This window comes from Marmota monax, unplaced genomic scaffold, assembly GCF_021218885.2.
Source record: "Marmota monax isolate L192 unplaced genomic scaffold, Marmota_monax_Labrador192_F-V1.1 WCK01_AAM20220418_F8-fsc00361, whole genome shotgun sequence".
In the NCBI taxonomy this organism is placed as follows: Eukaryota; Metazoa; Chordata; class Mammalia; order Rodentia; family Sciuridae; genus Marmota; species Marmota monax.
Genome location: NW_026693580.1, coordinates 117,755 through 139,658, shown reverse-complemented (window position 1 = coordinate 139,658; position 21,904 = coordinate 117,755). Strand labels below are relative to the sequence as shown.

General features: G+C 37.1%; 1 protein-coding gene across 4 annotated transcripts in view; it reads right to left on the bottom strand.

Annotated features, from left to right (window-relative positions):
- The window catches only part of Afg2a (AFG2 AAA ATPase homolog A), a 262,839-nt gene that overhangs the window by 189,991 nt on the left and 50,944 nt on the right, over positions 1-21,904 (bottom strand). For 3 of the 4 annotated variants that reach the window (XM_046459276.2, XM_058583967.1, XM_046459277.2), the window contains exon 11: positions 6,856-7,065. The exons of the other annotated variant lie outside the window; for it this stretch is intronic. In XM_046459276.2, the coding sequence (XP_046315232.1) occupies positions 6,856-7,065 (210 nt within the window). The remainder of the gene's footprint in view (positions 1-6,855; positions 7,066-21,904) is intronic. 4 annotated transcript variants of the gene reach the window in all.

The following is a 21,904-nucleotide window of genomic DNA, read 5'->3' as shown; positions in this document are numbered from 1 at the left end:
GAGGGGGAAAAAAGTGACATGTTTCTTCAGAACTCCACTGTAGGCGCCACTATGGCTCTCGCAGAGCATGCCATCAAGTGTGAGTGTGCAAGGGCGCGCGCGCGCGCGCGCACACACACTGACCACTCCCACACTCTCACTCTTCCTTATCAACTTCTCTGCAGAACCTCCAAGCCTGGTTTTTAATGTCAAGCTTTCTCCTGAGCGACAAGCCTATGTACACCAACTCCTTTTAGCTACATCTACCCTCTGCCCAGAGGCATTCTCAAACCCAACTTGTCTAAATCCCAATTCAGCATCTGTTCTCATGTCTAAATCCCAATTCACCTCCAACCTGCTTCTCTTCCTCTCCAGAGTAGGTTACTTTCATTTGTCAATTACTGAAAGTAAAATTTTAATCACCTTTGACCCTCTCCCTTTCTCATTTCTCACATACAATCAATAATCAAGAACTGTAGATTCTGAAGGTTACCATTTCATGACACTAATTTAGGTAAATGTCTCCCTCACTAAATTATGAACTGACAGCAAGGAGGCCACCCAATATGTGTTTATTTACCACATATGGAACTCAGCACACAGGAAGTCCTTAATTCTTAATTCTCTTGTCACAATTTTAAAACAATTATAAATATTTTCAAAGGGTTACAAGCATGAAATTATAATATTTATTCCAGCTATAATTAATTTTCAAAGAGAAGCTAAAACACAAAACGTCACTAGTTTCTGTCAGCTAATTTTTCCATGAACAAGAAATTAAACAATAAAACTTTCTTCCTTATAAATTTCTTATAAGTCTAAAAGCATTCTTCTCTTTCTAAATCTAAGTCTTGAAAGATTCCAATGCCAAATATCATTACTATAATTCTTACCCTTTTATCTAAATGGAATATTCTCAAGTCAAGACACCCTCTTTTACATATTAGTTTTATCAACTGATATAAGCCAAACTCAAAAAATAATAATTTATTAACATACACAGTGTAAACATATACTACCCCAACTCTAAACTGGCCGCTTGCACACATAAATAACAATGCCAAATTTAAGTAACTCTTTAGTAACTATGCAAAACTAACAATGGCATATTAACTATTCCATTTGTCCCAAGAACCACCAGTTAACTATTAGTCAGTTTGTAATAGCCATTCAAAGTGATAAAGTTAAGTATCCCTCTTTATTTAACACTGATGCCAATAACAATCAATTAATGCAAATGAGACACATAAGACAACACTAGTTGGAGAAAATAAGGGAATTTTCAAAGTTAAAACAAATCAAAAAACTTAAGGAAATTAAAGAGACACTAAAAAAGTTTCCGAATCTAGATGGGTCCAAATGGCAATAGCCCTACAGGAAGAGGATGCAGAGCTGGGATGCACAAAAGCCTAAAAGAGGACCCCATTCCTGGTTAGATCCAATGAGAAACTGCACAAGGTGAAAGAAAAAGTGGCCCAACCACCAAGGAAAGAGTGTCTAGTGCTGGGGTCTAGGTTTGAGGACATGCTGTTAGAGGTTTCAACCAAAAACAAGCAGCTCAGGGCAGCCCCCACCCCCATTCCCCCCAAGTCCTCCCCAGGCTTTTCTCAGAAAGGCACCTAGAAGACCAAGGAAGGAGGATGGGTGGGAGAGTTCTGTGCCATAGCTCTCATTCGGGAGTCCCCGCCCTCCCCAGGACTCTTCTCCTGTAGCCCAGGCATCTGCTTGCTGCTGCACACCACTCAAGAGCTGGCCTTTCAGCTTCCTCATCTCCCTGAATGTCCACATCACTGGATCTGTGATAATGACCTCAAAATATTTTTTCTCTAATTAGTAGACTTTATTTCGTAATAAAGTACAAGCTTTACAGAAGAATTGAGCAAACAGCACAAAGAGCTCCAATGCCCCTGTGTATGCTGTTTCCTCTATTATCAGTCACTTACATTATATCTGTTCAAATTAATGAACCAAGACTGATACATTCTGATTAAAGTCCACAGCTTTTTCAGTTTTCCTTAGTTTTGACCTAATATCCTTCCTGTTGTTGTCCAGGACCCTATCCAGGAGACCCTAACTTTACATGTTACCTACCATACCTTTACAGCTACTGTGACTCCTTGGACTCCTCTTCGCTATGACTGTTCCTCAGACTTTCCCTTTTTGATAAACCTTGACAGCTTAGAGGAACACAGGTAAGGTATTTACAGCATATCCTTCAACAGTGATTTGCTTAAGTTTTTCTGATGGTCAGACAGGATTTTGTTTTGTTTATAAAATGAGTTTAGTTTAATAGCACTTGTGTTTCATAAATATGATTGCAAATGCTTTAGAGAAGAGGCAAAACTGTGAATTACAAGACTTGAGAATAGCCCTCATTAAAACTGATGAAAGTTCAGCAACTGACATAAGTTATTTTTACTGTGTACAGCATTTTATTTTTTTGTTGTTGTTGTTGGGGGAAGTCACGGAAGTGCCATCCTCACACGCCTCAGGGCGTTTGCTGTTGGGCTGGGGAGGTGCCTGTCAGTTCTCCCTTCTGTGAAGCAGTTCTTCCCTCCCTGTTCACGCTGGATTCTTTGCTAGACCATTAAGCACAACTGACACTGAAGAAATAGTGAGTTATGCCCACCAAAAGTTTTTGCTCACTGCCTTTTATTAACATAATCCTATCCAAAACCCATAACATACCAATATCACACACTGTCATACACATTATAGAAAACAGACACAGAGAACTTAGTTTAAGGTTAAAAAGCTAGAAAGTACTAGGCTCAGGAAGCAAATGAAAGCTACCTGAACCCTGGCCTAGTGCTCTTTTCACTGTGATACATGGAAGCTCAAGGACATCAATTACATACTCACAGGACTTTTCCACACCACTTATTCAGTGATAACTTATTATTTATTATTATTATTATTATTATTATTATTACTATTATTCAGTGATAACTTATAACTTATTCAGAGTGATAACTCTTTCTTGTGAACTCAGTCAACTTACTTCTCTTACTTCTAGACCAAAGTCATGCTATTTTTTTCAGTCTTCTCTGTCCTAGAGAAACAAAATTATTTTTCAAACTGGTCCTCAGAAGCATCTTTCTACTCTGTCCTATAGAAACGACCTAAACTACAATCCCCAATAAGGTAGTATAATTAATGAAATAGCACTAGATTCTAGTTACAGGTTAAAAATTTAAAAAAAAAAAATTAAAAGAGAATATAAATACAATGGATCTTGACATCTTGAGTTTGAGTTCTGAGAACAATTTTCAGTTCCATCCACCACTACAACCTTGGAAAAGTTGCTTAATCTCAAGATCTTCTGTGTAATCCCATAACTAACCTTAAAGCATTCCGTATATAAAACAGGTGTCTGCACAGCTTTTCATTCAGAATCTGCAATTTGGAAGCTCTATAGTCTATATAACCGAAAAGCAAGCCTATCAATGAACTTGGACTTCATCTGAATTTTCCAAGTTCAGATTATCCTGTAGCTCTGATAACAGAAGGGTAGGAGACCAAGTTAAATGAATAATGGTAATTACTTTGAACTGTGCACTACTCTGAATGCACTACTCTAAATAAACTACTGAAAACATCATATACTTTGCAGAGTTCCTCTTTGAGACAAATATAGAGAAGAGGATTTCTCAAAAAAATCAACGGTATCCTAAGCTCATTACATTTCTTCCTCACTAATGCTACCAAGAAAGAACTGGATGGAAACCCCTGCCAGAGACCAAACAACTCTTCCAGAAGCAGTGATGGCTCTTCACAAAGGAGAACAGCCCAGCTATCCAAAAGCAATCAGGCTATAGGAATACTCCAGACAAAAGCAAGAGAAGAGCAGAAAAAGAAATTTCAACTGGAAAATATTCTGATGTAATGACCCAGATGACAAAATAAACTTAAGCTTATGTTAAGTGCTGAAATCTACACAAACATATCTATATATGCCAAGAATATGAGCCCACACAAGCCAAAGTGAAGTCTCCACGCAGAGTACAAATATTTTTGATCTCTACTTATAAAAGATGTATAGGGGAAGCTCAAAAGTTCTTTCAGAGAAAGAATTTACATTACTTAAAGAAAGTAATGTTTAAAATCAATCAAAATGCTTTATCTTGGCTGAAAGGTGATCACCACTGGGGAAAGGATCAGTTTTTCCTTTCAATATGTCTAGAGTACTTTTGTTTCCCAATTGGACAGGAAATTCTACTGTACATCTGTTTTGTTTTGTTTCTGATCACCTTCAAAATGTTACATTTTATTATTTTAAAGAGCTCAAAATAAATTGTAACACTTGAGTCACCTTAGAAAACATCATGTATGTAATTAGACCAATTTCTTTCATGTTCTCAACTTCTCATTTTGAAAATTTTAAAATATGAAGTAGAAAGCATAGTAAAATGAATATCATTGCTGATTAAAATATCCGATACTTAGATTCAAAGCTTAAAAATACTTTTAAACTACATTAAATTCTATACTGAATAAACATCCATTCAGTCAGGCGTGGTGGCAAATGCCTGTAATAACAGCTACTCAGGAAGCTGAGGCAAAAAGACTGCCAAGTTTGAGGTCAAGCTTCAGCAATTTAGCAAGACCCTGTCTCAAATTTTTAAAAAAGACCTGAGAATGTATCTCAGTGGTACAGCACCCCTGAGTTCTATTCCTAGTACTACCTAGAAAACAAACAAACCACATTAAATAAAAAATTAATAATTAGGATAGGCCCTGATTTCTTTTTTCTTTTGGTTGTAGATGGACAGAATGCCCTTATTGTTTATTCTTATGTGGTGCTAAGAATCGAACCCAGTGCCTCATACATGCTAGACAAGCACTCTGCCACTGAGTTACAGCCCCAGCCCAAGATACAACCTGACTTCTGAGTTATGTATAAACCCAAACAATTAAGATAATTTCTTGGGTTTGGGTGTAGCTTGGTGTAGAATATACAAGGCCTTGGATTTTCACTCCCAGCACAGTAAAAAAATAATAATAATACTTAATAACAACAACTTCTTAACATCATTTTTCTGTGTGTAGCCTTTTTAAAAGAATTAAAAATTTAATGAATTTTGAGTTAAAACATCACTCGTTTTAAGAACAGTGAGCAAGAAAATGCTACTTATAAGAAAATAGAAGTGCTCCTCCTTGAGATACAAGTCTAAAACCTTCAAATTAGGTCCTCATCAAATGTTTCATGTTCTACTAGACAGAAAACATTCCAATATTCTCAATATAGAATTGTGGCCTACACAAAACAGGAACAGAGAAATGGAAATGACTGGATAAAGCATAGAAATGCCAGTAGAATAGCTGTGTCCATATGGTAACAGACCAGAGACAATCAAGGTATTTTGGGGATTCAAAATATCTCATCCCTGCACCCTTTAAACCCATGGCTGCTTCACTATCCCTGATCAGTGTAAAAAGGATTACCTTTCATTGTAGTCACTCTCCAAGATCTTTCAGAACAACAGATAAAAGAAACTATGTTGAAGACATTCAGAAGGAGCAAATACATCTGAATATCATTCCACATAAATTTTAAGTCATGCCAAAACCTGAAATCAGGTTTCATGCATTCCATCTGCCAATGATTTCAATATTCTATGATAGAAAACACATTTTGTAACATGAAAAATTCCCTGGTGATATCCAAATACTTTATTCATCATGTGGCTTTTCTGAAATAAACTGATACTTAATAAATTTTGGTGGTATAATCCATAAAAATGGATTTAGGATTTTATTTATATGTATTTACTAACTGAATATATAATAATGTTATATAAAAAGAAAGATTAACATCTGGTCTAAAAGTGAAACTACATATCAAGCAAAATTATATGTCTCAGCTGACACAGGGCAATGAACAAATAAAATGTACATGTATGGGTGTAGTTCAGAATAAACCATACTATGGGGCCTGGGGTTGTGGCTCAGTGGTAGAGCACTCACCTAGCACATGCGAGGCGTTGGGTTCAATCCTCAACACCACATAAAAATGAAGAAATAAAATAAACGTATTGTATACAACTACAAATTTTTTTTAAAAAGTACTATTCTCTGACTAGAAAGGCATTTCTAAAGAATGTAGCGTTGTGGGGCTGAGACGGTAGCTCAGTGCTAGAGCACCTGCCTTGCATGTATGAGGTACTGCGTTCGATCCTTAGCACCCCATAAAAATAAATAAATAAAGATATTGTACCAACTACAACTAAAAAAATTAAAAAAAAAAAGAATATAGCATTGTGCTGGGCACGGTGGCCCACACCTGTAATCCCAAAGATTCGAGAGGCTGAGGCAGGAGGAGCACAAGTTCAAGACCATCCTCAGCAACTTAATGAGACCATAACCAACTTAGCAAGACCCTGCCTTAAAATAAAAAAAATAAAATGGTGCTGGGAATGTGGCTCAGTAGTTAAGCACCCCTGGGTTCAATCCTCAGTACTGCTCCCCAAAAAGAATCAAATATTTTACCATTAAAAAAAAAAAAAAGTATCTTTTGGATTCGGAAATTCTATATGTGTAAATGCTGAATTCATTATCTTATTTACAATTGACTCTTAAACAAAAAGTCTTTAGTATAATTACAGCAATCAAAAACAAAAGAGTAGTTTTTGGTACGCATGGGTCTAAGAAATACTGAAAAATCAAGATACTGTCCACCATGATTTGCTACAGTCATATGCACCAATTTATTTCTTGTCTCTGTTCCCCTCATATTATATTGTCATCTATCTCAAATAAAAAATAAACTATTTCTTAAGCAGCAACTTTACACACTCTCCTGAGGGTAGAAGTCAGTGGAGGAGGGTGGGAAGACGATGGAAGAGAACACAGCCACTAGAAAGCTGAACACCCTACCTTTATAGCTAGAAAGTTCAGTCCACTTTCATTAGCCAAAGCCTTTGCTATCATGGTCTTAGAACATCCCGGGGGCCCGTATAGGAGAACTCCTTTAGGTGGCTGAATACCCATTCGGGTGAAAGACTCTGGATGTTTCAAGGGCCATTCCACAGCCTGTTTCAATTTTAATTTGATATTTTCCAGTCCTCCAATATCTGACCAGGACACCTGTAAAACAGAATATTTTCCAAATGTTAATTTTGCCATGACAGAGAAACTAAGAAAAATAAAACTCATCATCAGCAAAAGAAGTGTTAGAAGGAAAAGATCCACTTAAGAATCAAGAGGCTAAACACCAAAAAATTCAAAGAATATCAAGAGCTAAACTAGGAATACATAAAATATGAGTTAGATATTGTAGAAATATTGAAGACAGCATTTTTTACTTGTAAATCTTGTATAAATATTGCTTGAATGATTAAATGTACTATTAAGTCTATCTTCCTGGTAGCTTTAAAAGTTAGGTTTCATCTGTCTGAAAATGATTTGAGTCAGTGATCCAAGATCTCATCTACATATCTAACTTCATACTTCTTTTTTAGCAAAATTACTTTCAAAAAAATCCTTGTAAAACATTTGATTGTTTTGTCTCTGGCATGTAAGCAGAATATCTTTAGAACTCTGTTCCTTCTCTCAACTAAGAAATAACCTCCAATCTACTGCCATAACACCCTGCATGTGCCCAATCTTGTCTAATCTTAGAAGCTAAGCAGGGTCGGGCCTGGTTAGTACTTGGATGGGAGAAATAACCTCCAAAAGAAAGTAGCTCTTCAGGCTTTATTTACTTAAAAATATGCCTTACGAATAATCTACGTGCCAAATAATGTACAAAGAAAACTGGAGAATAGAACATAAATCCAGATTTTAAAAACCTTGAGAACTTAGAAACAACCAGTAACACATACCTAAGAGCCATAGTATAATGAAGAGTATACTAAGTACAACAAAAACACAGAAAAGCCTTTTCAAATTCCCAGTAAGAAAATATGACTTCCTGCTGGGAGGCAACTTGAAAGCCAACTCCTGAGTGATAAATGAGATGTAAAAACAAGGAAATGGTCAGACAGAGGCCACAAAATGACAACATGCTCAGGAGGAGGAAAGAATGAGAGAAATAGAAATAGGATGAGACAAAGAGGATGAAAAGAAAACAAGATTTGAAGGAAGGAAATAAAGTTGAAGCTGTAAGGTGTAGGGTCCTGAAGACTCCGTGAAGTAGTTCAAGATATTCTCTGTACAAACTAAGAATCTTTGAAAGTTTTTAATCCAGAGAGCAGTATATGTGGTCTAATCTGTGCTTCATGAAGGCTTCTCTGATAGAAGATTCATCAGAGAGAAGATAGTGCTTAGGACAGGGAAGGAAGATCGAGTAAGGCCCCACTGCAAATAACCTTTAAAAACAGCTTGGATTGGGGTATAGCTCAGTGGCTGAGTGGTACAGTGATATGTACAGCATGCTCAAGGTCCTGGGTTCAATTACCAAAACCACGAGAGTATAAATAAATTTTTTTTAAAAAAAATAGACTGAACTAGGGCAACTACATGTAGATGATGGAAACACATTGGAAAGTACTGCAGAGCGATACTTTAAAAGGTTTTAGAAGTAAAATAAGAAAGAAAATGTATGCTAAACATTCCCAGATGGACTGGCAAAGAAATTATGAACCACAGAAAATATTTAGGAGGGAAAATAATTAAGATAGATTTTTTAAGGGGGGGCTGGGGATATAGCACAGTTGCTAGAGTGCTTGCCTCACATGCATAAGCCCTGGGATCAATCCCCAGCCCCACCAGAAAAAAAAAAAAAAAGATAGATTATATATATAAAGTTTGAACATGGAACAAGATATTCAAAAGATCAAAAAATGAGCAGTTGGAATACAGATGGCACAAATGGAGCTCTGGAAAAAGAACAAGACTATAATTTTAGATCTCAGAGAGATTCACATACAAACAGTACTAGAAGCCATGAGATCAATTAAAATTACCAACCAAGGGAAGAGAGATGTGGGTCAAAGGCAGAGAGGTGGGCATCACCTACATTTTATAGATAAGAGGAAAACAAAAAGAATGAGAAGTCAGTGAACAGGCAATTGACAAATTTAAAGGAGAAGAGAGGGACTTTGTTAATATTAGGAAACAATTCCTAATGAATCAATTACAAATGAACCTCTATAGTTTTATAGAATTTGGATGTTTCTGTTTTCTGCCCAGAAAGCCAGAAGAGTACCACATGATAAACATGAGATCACATTTAATTATTTCTTTTAAGTTGTCGTCTCAGGATTTATTTTAAAAAGTAAGAATTATTACATGAAAAGGCATGAATTATAGGTCTCTTAATGCATAATGGAAGTTATTATCCCAAACATTTTCTCTATTTTAAGGTTACCAGCAGTAAGTCTCTCTGCAACATCATCAGAACTGAATTTTATTTTGCCTATTTGTTCTTTCTTCTTTTTTTTTCTAATTTTACCAATAAGATTAAAATTGAACTTGACAGCAGTGCACGTGAGTTTAAGGTCCTAAAATGTCCAGCAATCACTGGCAGGATCATAGTTAGTGTTTACCACAGAGGACAACTGTGTTACTCAGCTGTGCAGTGCTGAGAAAAAACAACTTGGAGAAAGATCTCTTGGTTACAGTTTCAGAAGTTTCTGTCCATGGTCAGCCTACTCCACTGCTTGGGCCTGTGGTGAGGCAGAGGGAGAGGCAGAACAAGGCTGCTTACTCATGGCAGCCAGAGCAGGCAGAAAGAGGGGAGAAGAGGCCAGCAGGGACAAGACACGTCCTTCCAGGGCATACCCACTGTGCCCACTTCCTCCACATCGGCCTCACCATCACACTCTCATGCCATCAGCTACAACTCCCTCAGGGGATTCACCTATCACCGAGGTCAGAGAGCCCGTGACTGAATCATTTCCTAAAAGCTCCATCTCTGATTACTGATGCACTGAGATCAAGCCTTCACACACCAGCCTTTGAGAGAGATCCCAAGTCCAAACCACTGCAGCAGCTACTACTGGTACAACCAGGCTGGCTTACTCTGGTGTTCTGACCTTTTCAAACCTAGACAAAAGTTGAAAAGTCAGTATAATAAATCTCTGCATATTTTTTACTAAAATTCACCAGTTTTTAATCTTTGCCCCATTTGTTTTATGAGTAATCTCACATTCTCTCTGGACACACAAGTAATCAGTGTGCACACTGACATACCTACTTAGTTTTTTGAAATTCTTTTAATTTTCTGTAGAACCTTTATAAAGTGAGCTTCAGATACAATGTCACTTCTCTCTAAATATTTTAACATCTCCCTCATGAAAAAAAAATAAATATTTGGGGGCTGAGGTAATAGCCTCATAGTACAGTAATTGCCTAGCATGTAGGAGGCCTGTGTTCAGTCCCCAGCAGCAAAACAAAACCACACACACACACACACACAAATGAAAACAACATCTGGGAAGAGAATTTTAAAGGTCATCAAAACACTAGACAACAGAAAATACAGAGGACTAAGCAGAAATGGTCAGCAGATCTGGCAATAGGATTACTGTAGAGAGTGGTTTAAGCAGATCAATACTTCTCAGTTTATTGTCTTTTACAGTAGACTATATAAACATACACACACATGCATATACATGAAGTACACATATACTATATTTATCCGATAAAAGCAGTGTTTGTAATAACTATCACAAATATAAAACCCCTTAAACTTAGTAATACTATATTATTATGATATTCATGATATCACTACTGGTTACTATGCAGTTATCATACAGCAAGAAGTAGACACAATTTGCACAAGCTCTGTAAGCAGCAAATGCCCCTTCCTTGGAGCACAGGAGTTATTTATATAAACTAAGTACTGCAGCAGGATGGATAATTTCTCATGCTAATAGGTAAGTACACAATATAGATAAAATGTCTTTAGAAGTGGGTACATCCTTCCTAATCAATGATTCTTAAAAATACAATTACATGCATATAAATGGCTAGGAAGAATTTTTTCCTTTTTTTTCTTTTGCACTTCTGGAAGATCACTATGATTACAAGGTAGCATGAAGACTAGAATAGGGGCAGAGGCAAGCGTGTAAAGAGTCGGACCAGTTCAGAAGATTGCTACAGTAATTCAGGTAAGTAAACTCTGAAATTAAATCAACCAGCACTATAATCCGGTAATCTTCAATGTGCTGAAATTCTGTACTTAATACATATCAGATGTCTGATTTTTAAGTAGTCAGTAGTCTTTTTTTTTTTTCAATAAGAGGAAGTTATAAAGAGATACCCCGAGACACTTTCATGAAACACATATTTTGAAAATCACTAAAATAAGAAAATCTATGTCATGAGAGATGATTTTTTTCTTTTGTTCATTTAAACCCAGGAGTTTGTGCATGCTATGCAAGTGCTCTACCACTGAGTGATATCCTCAGACCTTTTTACTTTTTATTTTACTTTGAAACAGGGTCTTACTAAATTGCCCAGGGGGGTTTGGAATTGCAATCCTCTGGACTCAGCCTCCAGGAGCTGAAATTACAGGTGTGCATCACCAGATGCAGCAAAAAAGTAGTTAAAAAAAAAAAAAAAAAAAAAGAAGAAGAAGAAGTGTCACTTTGATCAAGAGATGGGAAGGGCTTTTCCTCAAGAAAAATTAAGACAATCTAACCAGAAAACTGAACATTCACTTAAAAAAAAAAAAAAAAAAAAAAAAAAAAAAAAAAAGAAAAAAAGTCCTCTTCATGAACCTGGCAGTCCCATGCTAAGGAACTGGTCCACTTCCCTGAACAATGAAGGGATCTACAGAACTGAGAGAGAATTCTGTCTCTTTCCTGACATTCTAGGCCTTGCTTTATCAGTGATCCCTTCTCTATTCCTGTCTTAACTGTAGTCTTCTCTAATCCATTAAACCCCAAGTTTCTAATTCTGCAACTGTGTCAATAAAACTGATATAGGTACATTAAAATAGGTTGGAAATCATAATCTAGAGCTTTATAACTTATATTCTTATGCTTATTTATATATTAATTATATTGTTCTTCCCATCCTTCAAAACATACACTTTGATATTCTTCCTACCTAAATTTTATTACTTTTTCTTTCACCACTAAACTTCCTAAAAGATATTTAATATTCCTCTAGTCTACTGCACATATATTTTCACTTCGTACTTAGTTAATCTAATGTTTCCCAAATAGAATCTTCACCAGCAATGACAGAAAAGGATAGTATAGATGAGCCAGGTGCAGTGGCACAAGCCTGTAATCCCAAAGACTCGGGAGGCTGAGGCAGGAGGATCACGAGTTCAAAACCAGCCTCAGCAACTTAGCCAGGACCTAAGAAACTCAGTGAGACCCTACCTCTAAATAAAATATAAAGGGCTGGGGATGTGGCTCAATGGTTAAACACCCCTGAGTTCAATCCCCAGTACAAAAAAAAAAAAAAAGAAAACTATACAGATGAAAAGCTTAAGGTTGTAGGGAGTTAGCAGGAGTTAGTAAGAAAGTCTCTATATCTATAGTCTTTCAGGAAAAAACTGAGGCAAGGTCATCTGCAGAAAGAAGCATCAATCAAACAAATACTGAATAAATGACCATTTCATATAATGCTGCTTCCTGAAAATACAATTCCAGGCAATAACTATATTGCATGGAATTTACTAAAAGGGCAGTCACTGACTTTAAATAGATGGTCAAAAAAAAAAAAAAAAAAAAAAAACCTCTTTAGAATTGACCTATGACATAGATTTGATGAACACAGGAATTACCTAGATGAAAGTAACAATAAAATGCCTTAGGGGAGAACTTTATACATACATTAGGAAAACAAACTGTAGTGTATATCGGGATGGCTAAAATCTAGCCTCTATCCTACAACAAGGGAGAAATCAAGCTATTTAATTAGGGAAATGGCAGGATGGGATCTGCACTTCTGGAAGATCACCGCGATTACAAGTTAGCATGAAGACTAGAATAGGGGCAGGGGCAAGAGTGTAAAGAGTAGGACCAGTTCAGAAGGCTGCTACAGTAACTCAGGTAAGAGTTGGCAATAGTCTGAATAAAGACAGAGCAGGGAGGCTGTAGAGGAAAAAATAAGGCAGATCAATTTATCTTGAAAACTAATTATATCTGGAGGGGGTGGGTTGAAAAGCAAAAGGGAATTGGGGGAACACTAAGGATAAAGACTTGGGCAAGTAGATATCTGAAAACTTGCATTAAAAGAGAAGCCAGGAGCCTGGCACTGGTAGTGGTGGCAGTGCATGCCTACAATCTCAGTGACTCTGGTGGCAGAGGTAAAAGGATGGCAAGTTCCAGGGCAGCCTCAGAAACTCAGGGACACCCTGTGTCAAAATTTAAAAATCAAAAGGGCTGGCAGATGTGGCTCAGTGGTAGAACACCCCTGTGTTAGAAAGGAAGGAAGGAAGGATGGGAGGGGAGGTAAGGAGAGGGGAGGGGGGAGGAGAGAGAAAGAGGGCTGAGGCTGTAGCTCAGTGGTAAAGTGCTTGTCTCACACATGTGAGGCACTGGGTTCCATCTCAGCACCACATAAAAATACGTACATATGGGGGGGGGGGTGTTGGGACTGTGGCTCAAAGGTAGAGCACTCGCCTAGCACGGACGGGCAAGGCCCTGGGTTCAATCCTCAGCACCACATAAAGATAAATAAGTAAAATAAAGATATTGTGTCCAACTACAGCTAAAAAATAAAAATATTACAAAATAAATAAATACATAAAGATATTGTGTCCATTTACATTTAAAAATCATTTTTAAAAAGAAAGGAAGGAGGGGGAGAGGGAGGAAGGAGGTATTTGGAAACCAAGAAACAGATTCATGAGATGATAACTGGGATTTGAGTATAGCAGGAAAAAGTGGGAATATTGATGAACAATCAATCCAAAACTGAATGAAAAGATGATCTGGGGCAGGAGTGACACATTCTCCATTCCTAATTTCTTTTTAACTACAAAAGACTCCATGTTGTAATAAATACTCCCCTATTTGATGAATGATGCTTTCCTAAAGTACTGAAGGTTGCCTGTGTGGAGTACTCGTCTCATGTAACTTCTTAATGTAGTTCACCACAAAATTTAAAAAAGAAGCACCTACACACTCTTCAAAATACAGCAGCAATCAACACAATGCTGTTTACAGCAGCAAAACTCATGACAGCTAAATTACGGAACCAGCCTAGGTGTCCATGAATGAATGAAGAAAATGTACACGATGAAGTTTTATTCAGCCAAAAAGAAACAAAATGAAACTGGAGACTATCCATTGTTAAGCAAAATAAGTCAGTCTCAGAAAGTCAAGGGCCATATGTTCTCTCTTACATGTGTAAGCTAGTATAATAAAGAGAAAAATGGGGAGGATCTCATGAAAATAAAAGTAGAGGAAGGAGATCAGGACATGGAAGTGAGGAAGGAAAGGGAAGGTGCTAAGGAAAAAACTGATCAAATTATGTTATGTGTGTGTATGATTATATAACAATGAAATCCAACTATTATGCATAGTTATAATGCACCAATGAAAACCTTCTGAAACAAGATCAGACTATGCTAAATTCAAAATATCACATTGTACTCTGTAAATGTATGTAACTGTGACTTTTTTCAATAAAAATAATAAAAAATTAGAAGGGAAAAATAACATAAAAATTATAGTGACAAGGTCTGGGGCTGTGGCTCAGTGGTGGAGTGCTTGCCTAGCATGGGTGAGACACTGGCTTCAATCCTCAGCACCTCATAAAAATAAAGTTATTTATGTCCATCTACAACTAAAAATGATTTTTTTAAATAATACTGACAACTTCTACCTTAATGATTATGATGGCTGACATTTAATAAATACGACCTATAAAATATCATGAAGGAGAAAATAATTATCTGTATTTCCAAAAGCCTAAAATTAACCATTACCAGCAGTGTGGCGTATTTCCTTCTAGCCTTTCAAAATGCAAGCCCCCATGGGACATGTTGTGTGGTTCAGGTGACATTTTAATGTTTTCACAATTTTATATTTTGCTTCTTTTTATTTTCTAAATTTTAAAACTTTGTGAGAAATTATCTTGGGTTTAAATCTCAAATCCACTACTTATTGCATACTTTGGATAATTTACTTCAATCTCTATATTTCTTCCTTATTATGACTTAAAAATAATAAAACCAAATATCCCAGGGCCATTATACGAATTAAACAGTATAGTGTGTATTAAATTAACTGCATTTTACATAGTACATGGTAGACATTTAATAAGTGCTAGATATTATTCTATTTAAATGTTTGAGAAATGGTTATAAAGTTATATTTTGAAGGACTAGTGATAAAAGGTAAAACACAAGTTATTACATTTGTAATTTCATGAGCAAAATTTAATTCTTCATTTTTTTTTAATTATTTTTTGTTCTTGAGGGGGTGAGTCTAGTCACTATATTTCTTAAAGGCAAACCAGTTTTACATTTTGATGTTAGCACCTGAAAGTTAAAAAAATGATTAGTCTGACTATGGCTAAAGGAATAATTCCAAAATAAACATGTTATTAACTTAAAGAGTAACTACTGCACAGAGGAGTCCTGAGGTGCTGCTAGAAAGGCCTGGGGAAAGCTGGTTGTGTGAGGAAACAGCAGCACCACAACCACCCCAGGCCGCAGAATCCGGGAACCAGAGGGAATTCCAAAGCCAGGTGGTGCATCGTCCTACCTTCAGACGGTGTTTTATCTTTCAACAAATACTATTTTATGCTTTTAAATTTTATTTAATTCTACAACTTAGCTTTTAACAAATTATATCATAACTGTCAGAAAACTATTCCTACAATCTAACCTAAACATTTCTGATACTAGTTGGATCCTTTCTTATTTTGCCCTTATGAAAACAGTGGGCAGCTGCTAACAGCTTGACAGCTTTTTGAATTAATAACATAGTTAGAAGTGAAGAAACAGCTGTCAAGCAAGCAGACACAGGAGTAAGCTAAAATTTCCCAAGGAAAATGTCCCCATAAACATTTTACAGTATTTCCAAGACAAGCATTCCAAACATACAAACTGCAAAACCCAAAATAAAACAAAAAAATGCTAATTAACATCCACAGAAATCAAAGCACCTGATGATCATATTAAAAAACAAAATGAAACAATAAAACTTTTAAGGACAAGTTCCAAGGTGTTGAAACAAGGGACTGACAATGTTTTCATGTACCTATGAAGCCAAGATCCTCTTATTTGCTAGGTGTCTGAGTTTTACACTGCCAGAGACAAAAGCCCTTTAGAAACTATTATTAAAAAAAAAAAAAAAATACTATGTCAAAAATTACTTTTCATTTTGCAATTTCATATTAACAAATCACAACATATGAAGGAGAAGCCAGGCAGTAGCAATTAAGTTGACACCAGTTCTGAATTCTCTGCCGGGCCAATTAAAGTGTTCAAAATGCACATATTTTGTTTAAAAAGTTACAAGATAAAATTAAACAGAAATCTCAACTCCAAGCTTTAAAAGGATTTACAGTACATTCCCAGATGCTTCTTCAGTGGAGATATAGCAGAAACCGGAAGCAGTGTTGGAAATGTATGCTTAGATCTAAGTGAAAATCCATGAAAGGCATGAGCTTCACAAGGGGAAAAGACTGCACTGTTCCCTTACCATAGCGTAGAGACTCACGCCAAGGCTTAAAAGCCCAGCTAGATCCCAGCTCCACTGCAGTGCCATGAGCCATCAACATGCTTGCTTGCCCACTGATTTTTTTTTCCCCCCAGATAAAACACAAAAACATTAACACAAGTACTCGGAAAAGCATAGAAAAACAGGGGGACTTGGAGGCAGGAAGAAAGTGAGACAAGCTACACAGGGTGAGTGGAGGACGAGTACTCAGGTCCCCCTCACTTTCAACCTCGCCTTTCCCTGTTTGCTTTTCTGCTCTTCTACATAAGCAAGCTGAGGTTGAAAATATCTAACAATTTCAAAGGTGAGAGCACAGGGAGCTGAGAAAGTAGACAAGAAAGAACATAACCAGCACTTAGCCAGAAACTGTATCTAACTCTGGGAGACTGACATTAGGAATCCCACGGAAACATGGGAAAAGCTACAAAAGCCAGAAGCTCTCATAACTCATAATTAAAATGTTAAGACATTAATGGAAAGAGGAAGGAAAATATTCAAGTGAAAAAAAAAAGCAGGCACTCAGCCTGAGGGTGAATCTCCACGGCAGAACACTTGCCTAGCACTGTGCAAAGCCCCAGTTGGATCCCTAGCATGGAAGTGGCAGGGAAGGGCAGGGGATGTGTCTAAAAATCATGGAAAATACATATAATCAAACTAAAGGCAAATATTTTATATTTGAAACAATATAGGTTTCATACTCAGTTTAATGTTTACATTAAGATCTGAATCCAATTTCTAAAATATTATGAAAAATTATAATCACATTTTAATTTAAGTTTACTACAAGCTACGCTCAAAGCTGATTATAGATGAAGTTAAATCTAATAAAGATAACACAGGTAGAGCACCCCTAATCCAAAATGTTCCCAAATCTAAAACTTTTTGAACATGGACATGATACCAAAAGTGAAAAATTCCACACCTGACCTCAGGTAATGGACTGTAGCCAAAATGCAGATGTAATTACCTTCAGACCCTGGAATAACATGTAGGTTAAACACAAATTCATCTCTGTTTAGATATAAATCCAATCCCTAAGATATCCCATTACATATATGGAAATATTCAAAATATTAAGAAAATTCATAATCCTACACACTTTCAATTCCAAACATTTCAGATAAGGGACACTCAACCTGAAATAAGTTATTATCCAAATGAGCCTCCCTTACATCACAAAGCTTTGTGCGTTAACTCAACTTAAAAACAGCAAACCAAGCCGGCACAGTCAGGAAGCTGAGGCAGGACCATCACAAGTTTGATGTTGGTATGGGGCAACTTAGGAAGACCCTGTTTCAAAATTTTTAAAAAAACAAGGGGGGCTGGGATTGTGGCTCAGTGGTAGAGGCTCGTCTAGCACATGCGAGGCCCTGGGTTCAATCCTCAGCACCACATAAAAATAAACAAAATAAAGATATTGTGTCCAACTACTTCTAAAAATAAATATTAAAAAAACAAGCAAAAAAAAAAAAAAAAAAAAAGGATAGAGATGTAGCTCAGTGGTAGAGTCCTGGGGCTCAAGTGCTCATATCAGGGAAAAAGCAAAACAGCTACTCATTTGCAAAATGAACTTTTAACTTTTAAAAACCCACCTACTTGGAGCTGGGGTTGTAGCTCAGTGGTAGAGCACTTGACTCGAATGCGTGAGGCCCTGGATTCGGTCCCCAGCACCACATAAAAATAAATAAAATAAAGGTATTCATTCCATCTACAACTGAAAAAAAAAATTTAAAAATGAAACAAAGGGCTGGGGATGTGGCTCAAGTGGTAGTGCACTTGCCTGGCATGCGCGGGGCGCTGGGTTCGATCCTCAGTACCACATAAAAATAAAATAAAGATGTTGTGTCCACCGAAAACTAAAAAAAAAAAAAATAAACATTAAAAAATTCTCTCTCTCTTTCTCTCTCTCACTCTTTTAAAAAAAATGAAACAAAAATAAAAACCTATCTATTTTTGCCAAATGAACAGCCTAGAAAAGATCTCATAAAACATGGAAACTTCATTTGAGGGGGGGAAAAAACGGGTGATAATAAAAGAGAAAGATACGCATCATGAAAATGTAAAGCTTTGCCTAAAAGTTTGTTCATATCTTATTAAAATTTTGCTTTGTCTAATTCACTAAATTCTTTGAATAACTTCACTATGATCACCAGAAAATGCTTTGAATAGGAAACTGCTTAGTAACCATTGCAGTTCTTATTATGACAAAGAACTGGGAAATGATGAATATAAACAATAAAGAAATGAAAACTCCAAGAACAGAGAAGAAAGAGAGGGATGCAGACTAACTGGCTCCTACAGCAGGTCTACGAACAAACTTTTTTTTTTGGTACTGGGAATTGTGAAACTCAAGGGCACTGGACCACTAAGCCCTATCTCCAGCCCTATTTTTTATTTTATTTAGAGACAGAGTCTCACTGAGTTGCTTAGCGCCTCGCCATTGCTGAGGCTGGCTTTGAACTTGCAATCCTCCTGCCTTGGCCTCCCGAGCTGCTGGGATTATAGGCATGCGCCACTGCACTCAGCTCTCAAACTTCTTAAAGTGAATCTGTAGTCAACTGTACAGAGTAGTGGATAACCAAATGCCCCCAAAATGAAAGAAATGATTACAAAAGACCTCAAATTTCTCATAGTAAAAATTTTTAAAATTATTTTGCTTTCATTATTTTTCTTAGGAAATTATTGATATGGGTGAATAATAATAAAATGAACAGGCTCTGTGGTTGTGTGGTTGTGTGTGTTACCAGGACCATTCTAACAGAGTGTCTTGTAATATTATATAAATACACTGTTGGATAAAGAAATAAATACATGGGATAATAATATTTTGAAAATTACAGAAGGGGACAAAGCAGCAAACAGCAGAGGCACAGGCTGGTAGCAAGTGGAATGGAAGCCAGGAAAGAGCCAGGTAGCAGCGGAGGACAGGGCCACAACCCGTGCAGGTTGGGCAGGAAGCTCACGTGAAGTTTCAAACCCAGATCTGCCTAGCAGATCATAAGCTCCAACCGTTTCCTCTGGTCTCCTTTAATGGTTAGTTGACAATAAAAGGTTTTGCGTATGAGGAAAGAAAAACAACACTCCCCTGCCTCGATTAGCTAAAGGGATGTTCCAAATTTTTGTATAGAGCAAATTCCCTCCATCCCAAAGCACATCAAATTCACATAAGCAAATAAAGCTGCTCAGATCAGAGGACCAGAAAGGCAGTGTCCACCTGAGGAGAAGCAACCAGTGCTGACCAGAGTACGGAATGTCCTGGTTCTGATGTTCTGATGTAAAGGCAAGAGGTGTGAGGAGAAAACTCTGACAAAGAGTAAGAGAGACATCAAAGCAATCTTCAAGACAGAGGGAAATATCTTTTAATCAAAGCTTATCCCCAGATGGCGAATGTGCTACACATAAAGATATTGGGCTGGAAATATGCCCCAAGAAATCTATGGAGAAAGACAACGCCCAGAGAAATTAGACCTATATGCTAAGCACAGAATGAGATCGCTGAGATACAGCACACAAGTCTCCCCCTCTCAGATACTTCTGGTAAGTACGGGGCCAGTGTGTTGCAACTATATATTTATGCTCAACAAGTCTGTCACTCAAATGGGCAGAGATGCTGGTAGAAGTTTCAGTATCTAACAACCATTCATTCACACAATCATTTACTCAATCATTCATGCACAAAGATACATTCATTTTACTACAGATATTAAGTCTTAGTGCTTGGCCAGACTCCAAGAATACAACAAAAACAATACTGACTTGGCCTCTACACCATGGAGCTTAGACTCTAGGTAAAAGAGACATTAAACAGATATTAGCAGATACTTAAGGACTAGGTAAAGCAATTGTACAGGATGATACAAGAATCTAAACAGGCTCTTGGGAACCCCAGAGGCGCAGACTGGCTTCCAGAAGACCTGGCATTTCAGCAGGAGGAGGAAGAGTCAGGCAGCCAAAGGAGACCAATGAGGCTGCATCATCTGGAGCCCCCAGTGCTGACCTCCAGCTCATCTTGGGAAAGAGACACAAGAAAACAGTGACAGTCTTCCTGGTGTCGCTCCAGATTCTGATCTGGCAAGAAAAGAGCACATCTAGCTTGTCTGCCCTGTGCTCTGATCAATGTTCATCTCCTGGCTTCCTTTCCCTGCGCCCTCTAGAAAAATATGAATCATGCACAGAAATCTTGACACCCCTGAAAAGAAGGCTGCAGGCTAGAAGAGCCTGTCACTGAAAAGGGCTGATGCCGGGAGAAGCACGAGCCTCTCTCCAGGCACAGGCGCTCCTGCAAAGCCAGGCATTGCTACCTCATTCTTTATTGCAAATAAATCAACTGCTTCCCTCCTGGTTCAATGATTTGATTTATCTGTGTAATGAAACAAGAGAAAAAAATATACTCTACAATAAAATTGAGCTGAGTTTCAATCGTTTTATAATAAATAAACTGAGTGAATACTGAGCAAATATTTAGCCTTCTAGAATGTTCTCTGATTATTTTTACTTAGAAGTGCATGTTTACTTTTTAATTTGCTCTTTTTTGTTACATGACAGTAAAATGAATGTTGGCAAATTATACATACATAGAGTATAACTTATTCTATTTAGGATCCCACTCTTGTGGTTGTGCATGATGTAGAGTTGCCCTGGTCATGTATTCAAATACAAGGCTAGGAAAGTTCTACTCTTTCCTAATCCCCTCCCGGCTCCCTTCCCTTCTGTTTCCCTGTCCAATGGATTTCTATTATTCCCCTCCCCAACCTCCCCTGTTTTGGGTTAGTATCCACAAATCAGAGAAAACAATCGGCCATTGCTTTGTTGGGATTGGCTTATTTCATTTAGCATGATATTCTCCAGTTCCATCCTTTTATGGGCAAATGCCATAACTTCATTCTTCTTCATGACTGAGTATTATTCCATTGTGTATACATACCGAATTTTCTTTATCCATTCATCCATTGAAGGACACCTAGGTTATTTCCATAGCTTGGCTATTTTGAGATGAGCTGATATGAACATTGCTGTGGCTGCATCACTGTAGAATTTTTAATTCCTCTAGGTATAGAACAAGGAGTGGAATAACTCAAATAGAGGTTCCATTCCAAGTTTTCTAAGGAAGCTCCATAGTGCTCTTCATATTGGTTCCACCAATTTGCAGTCCCACCAACAATGTATGAAAAAGTACCTTTCTCCCCACATCTGCATCGACATTTATTGTTACTTATATACTTTATAATTACCATTCTACACTGAGGTGGAATCTCGGTGTAGTTTTAACTTGTATTTCTCTAATTGCTAAAGATGTTGAACTTTTTTTTTTTTTTTTTTTTGGAGAGGGGTACCAGGGATTGTATTTT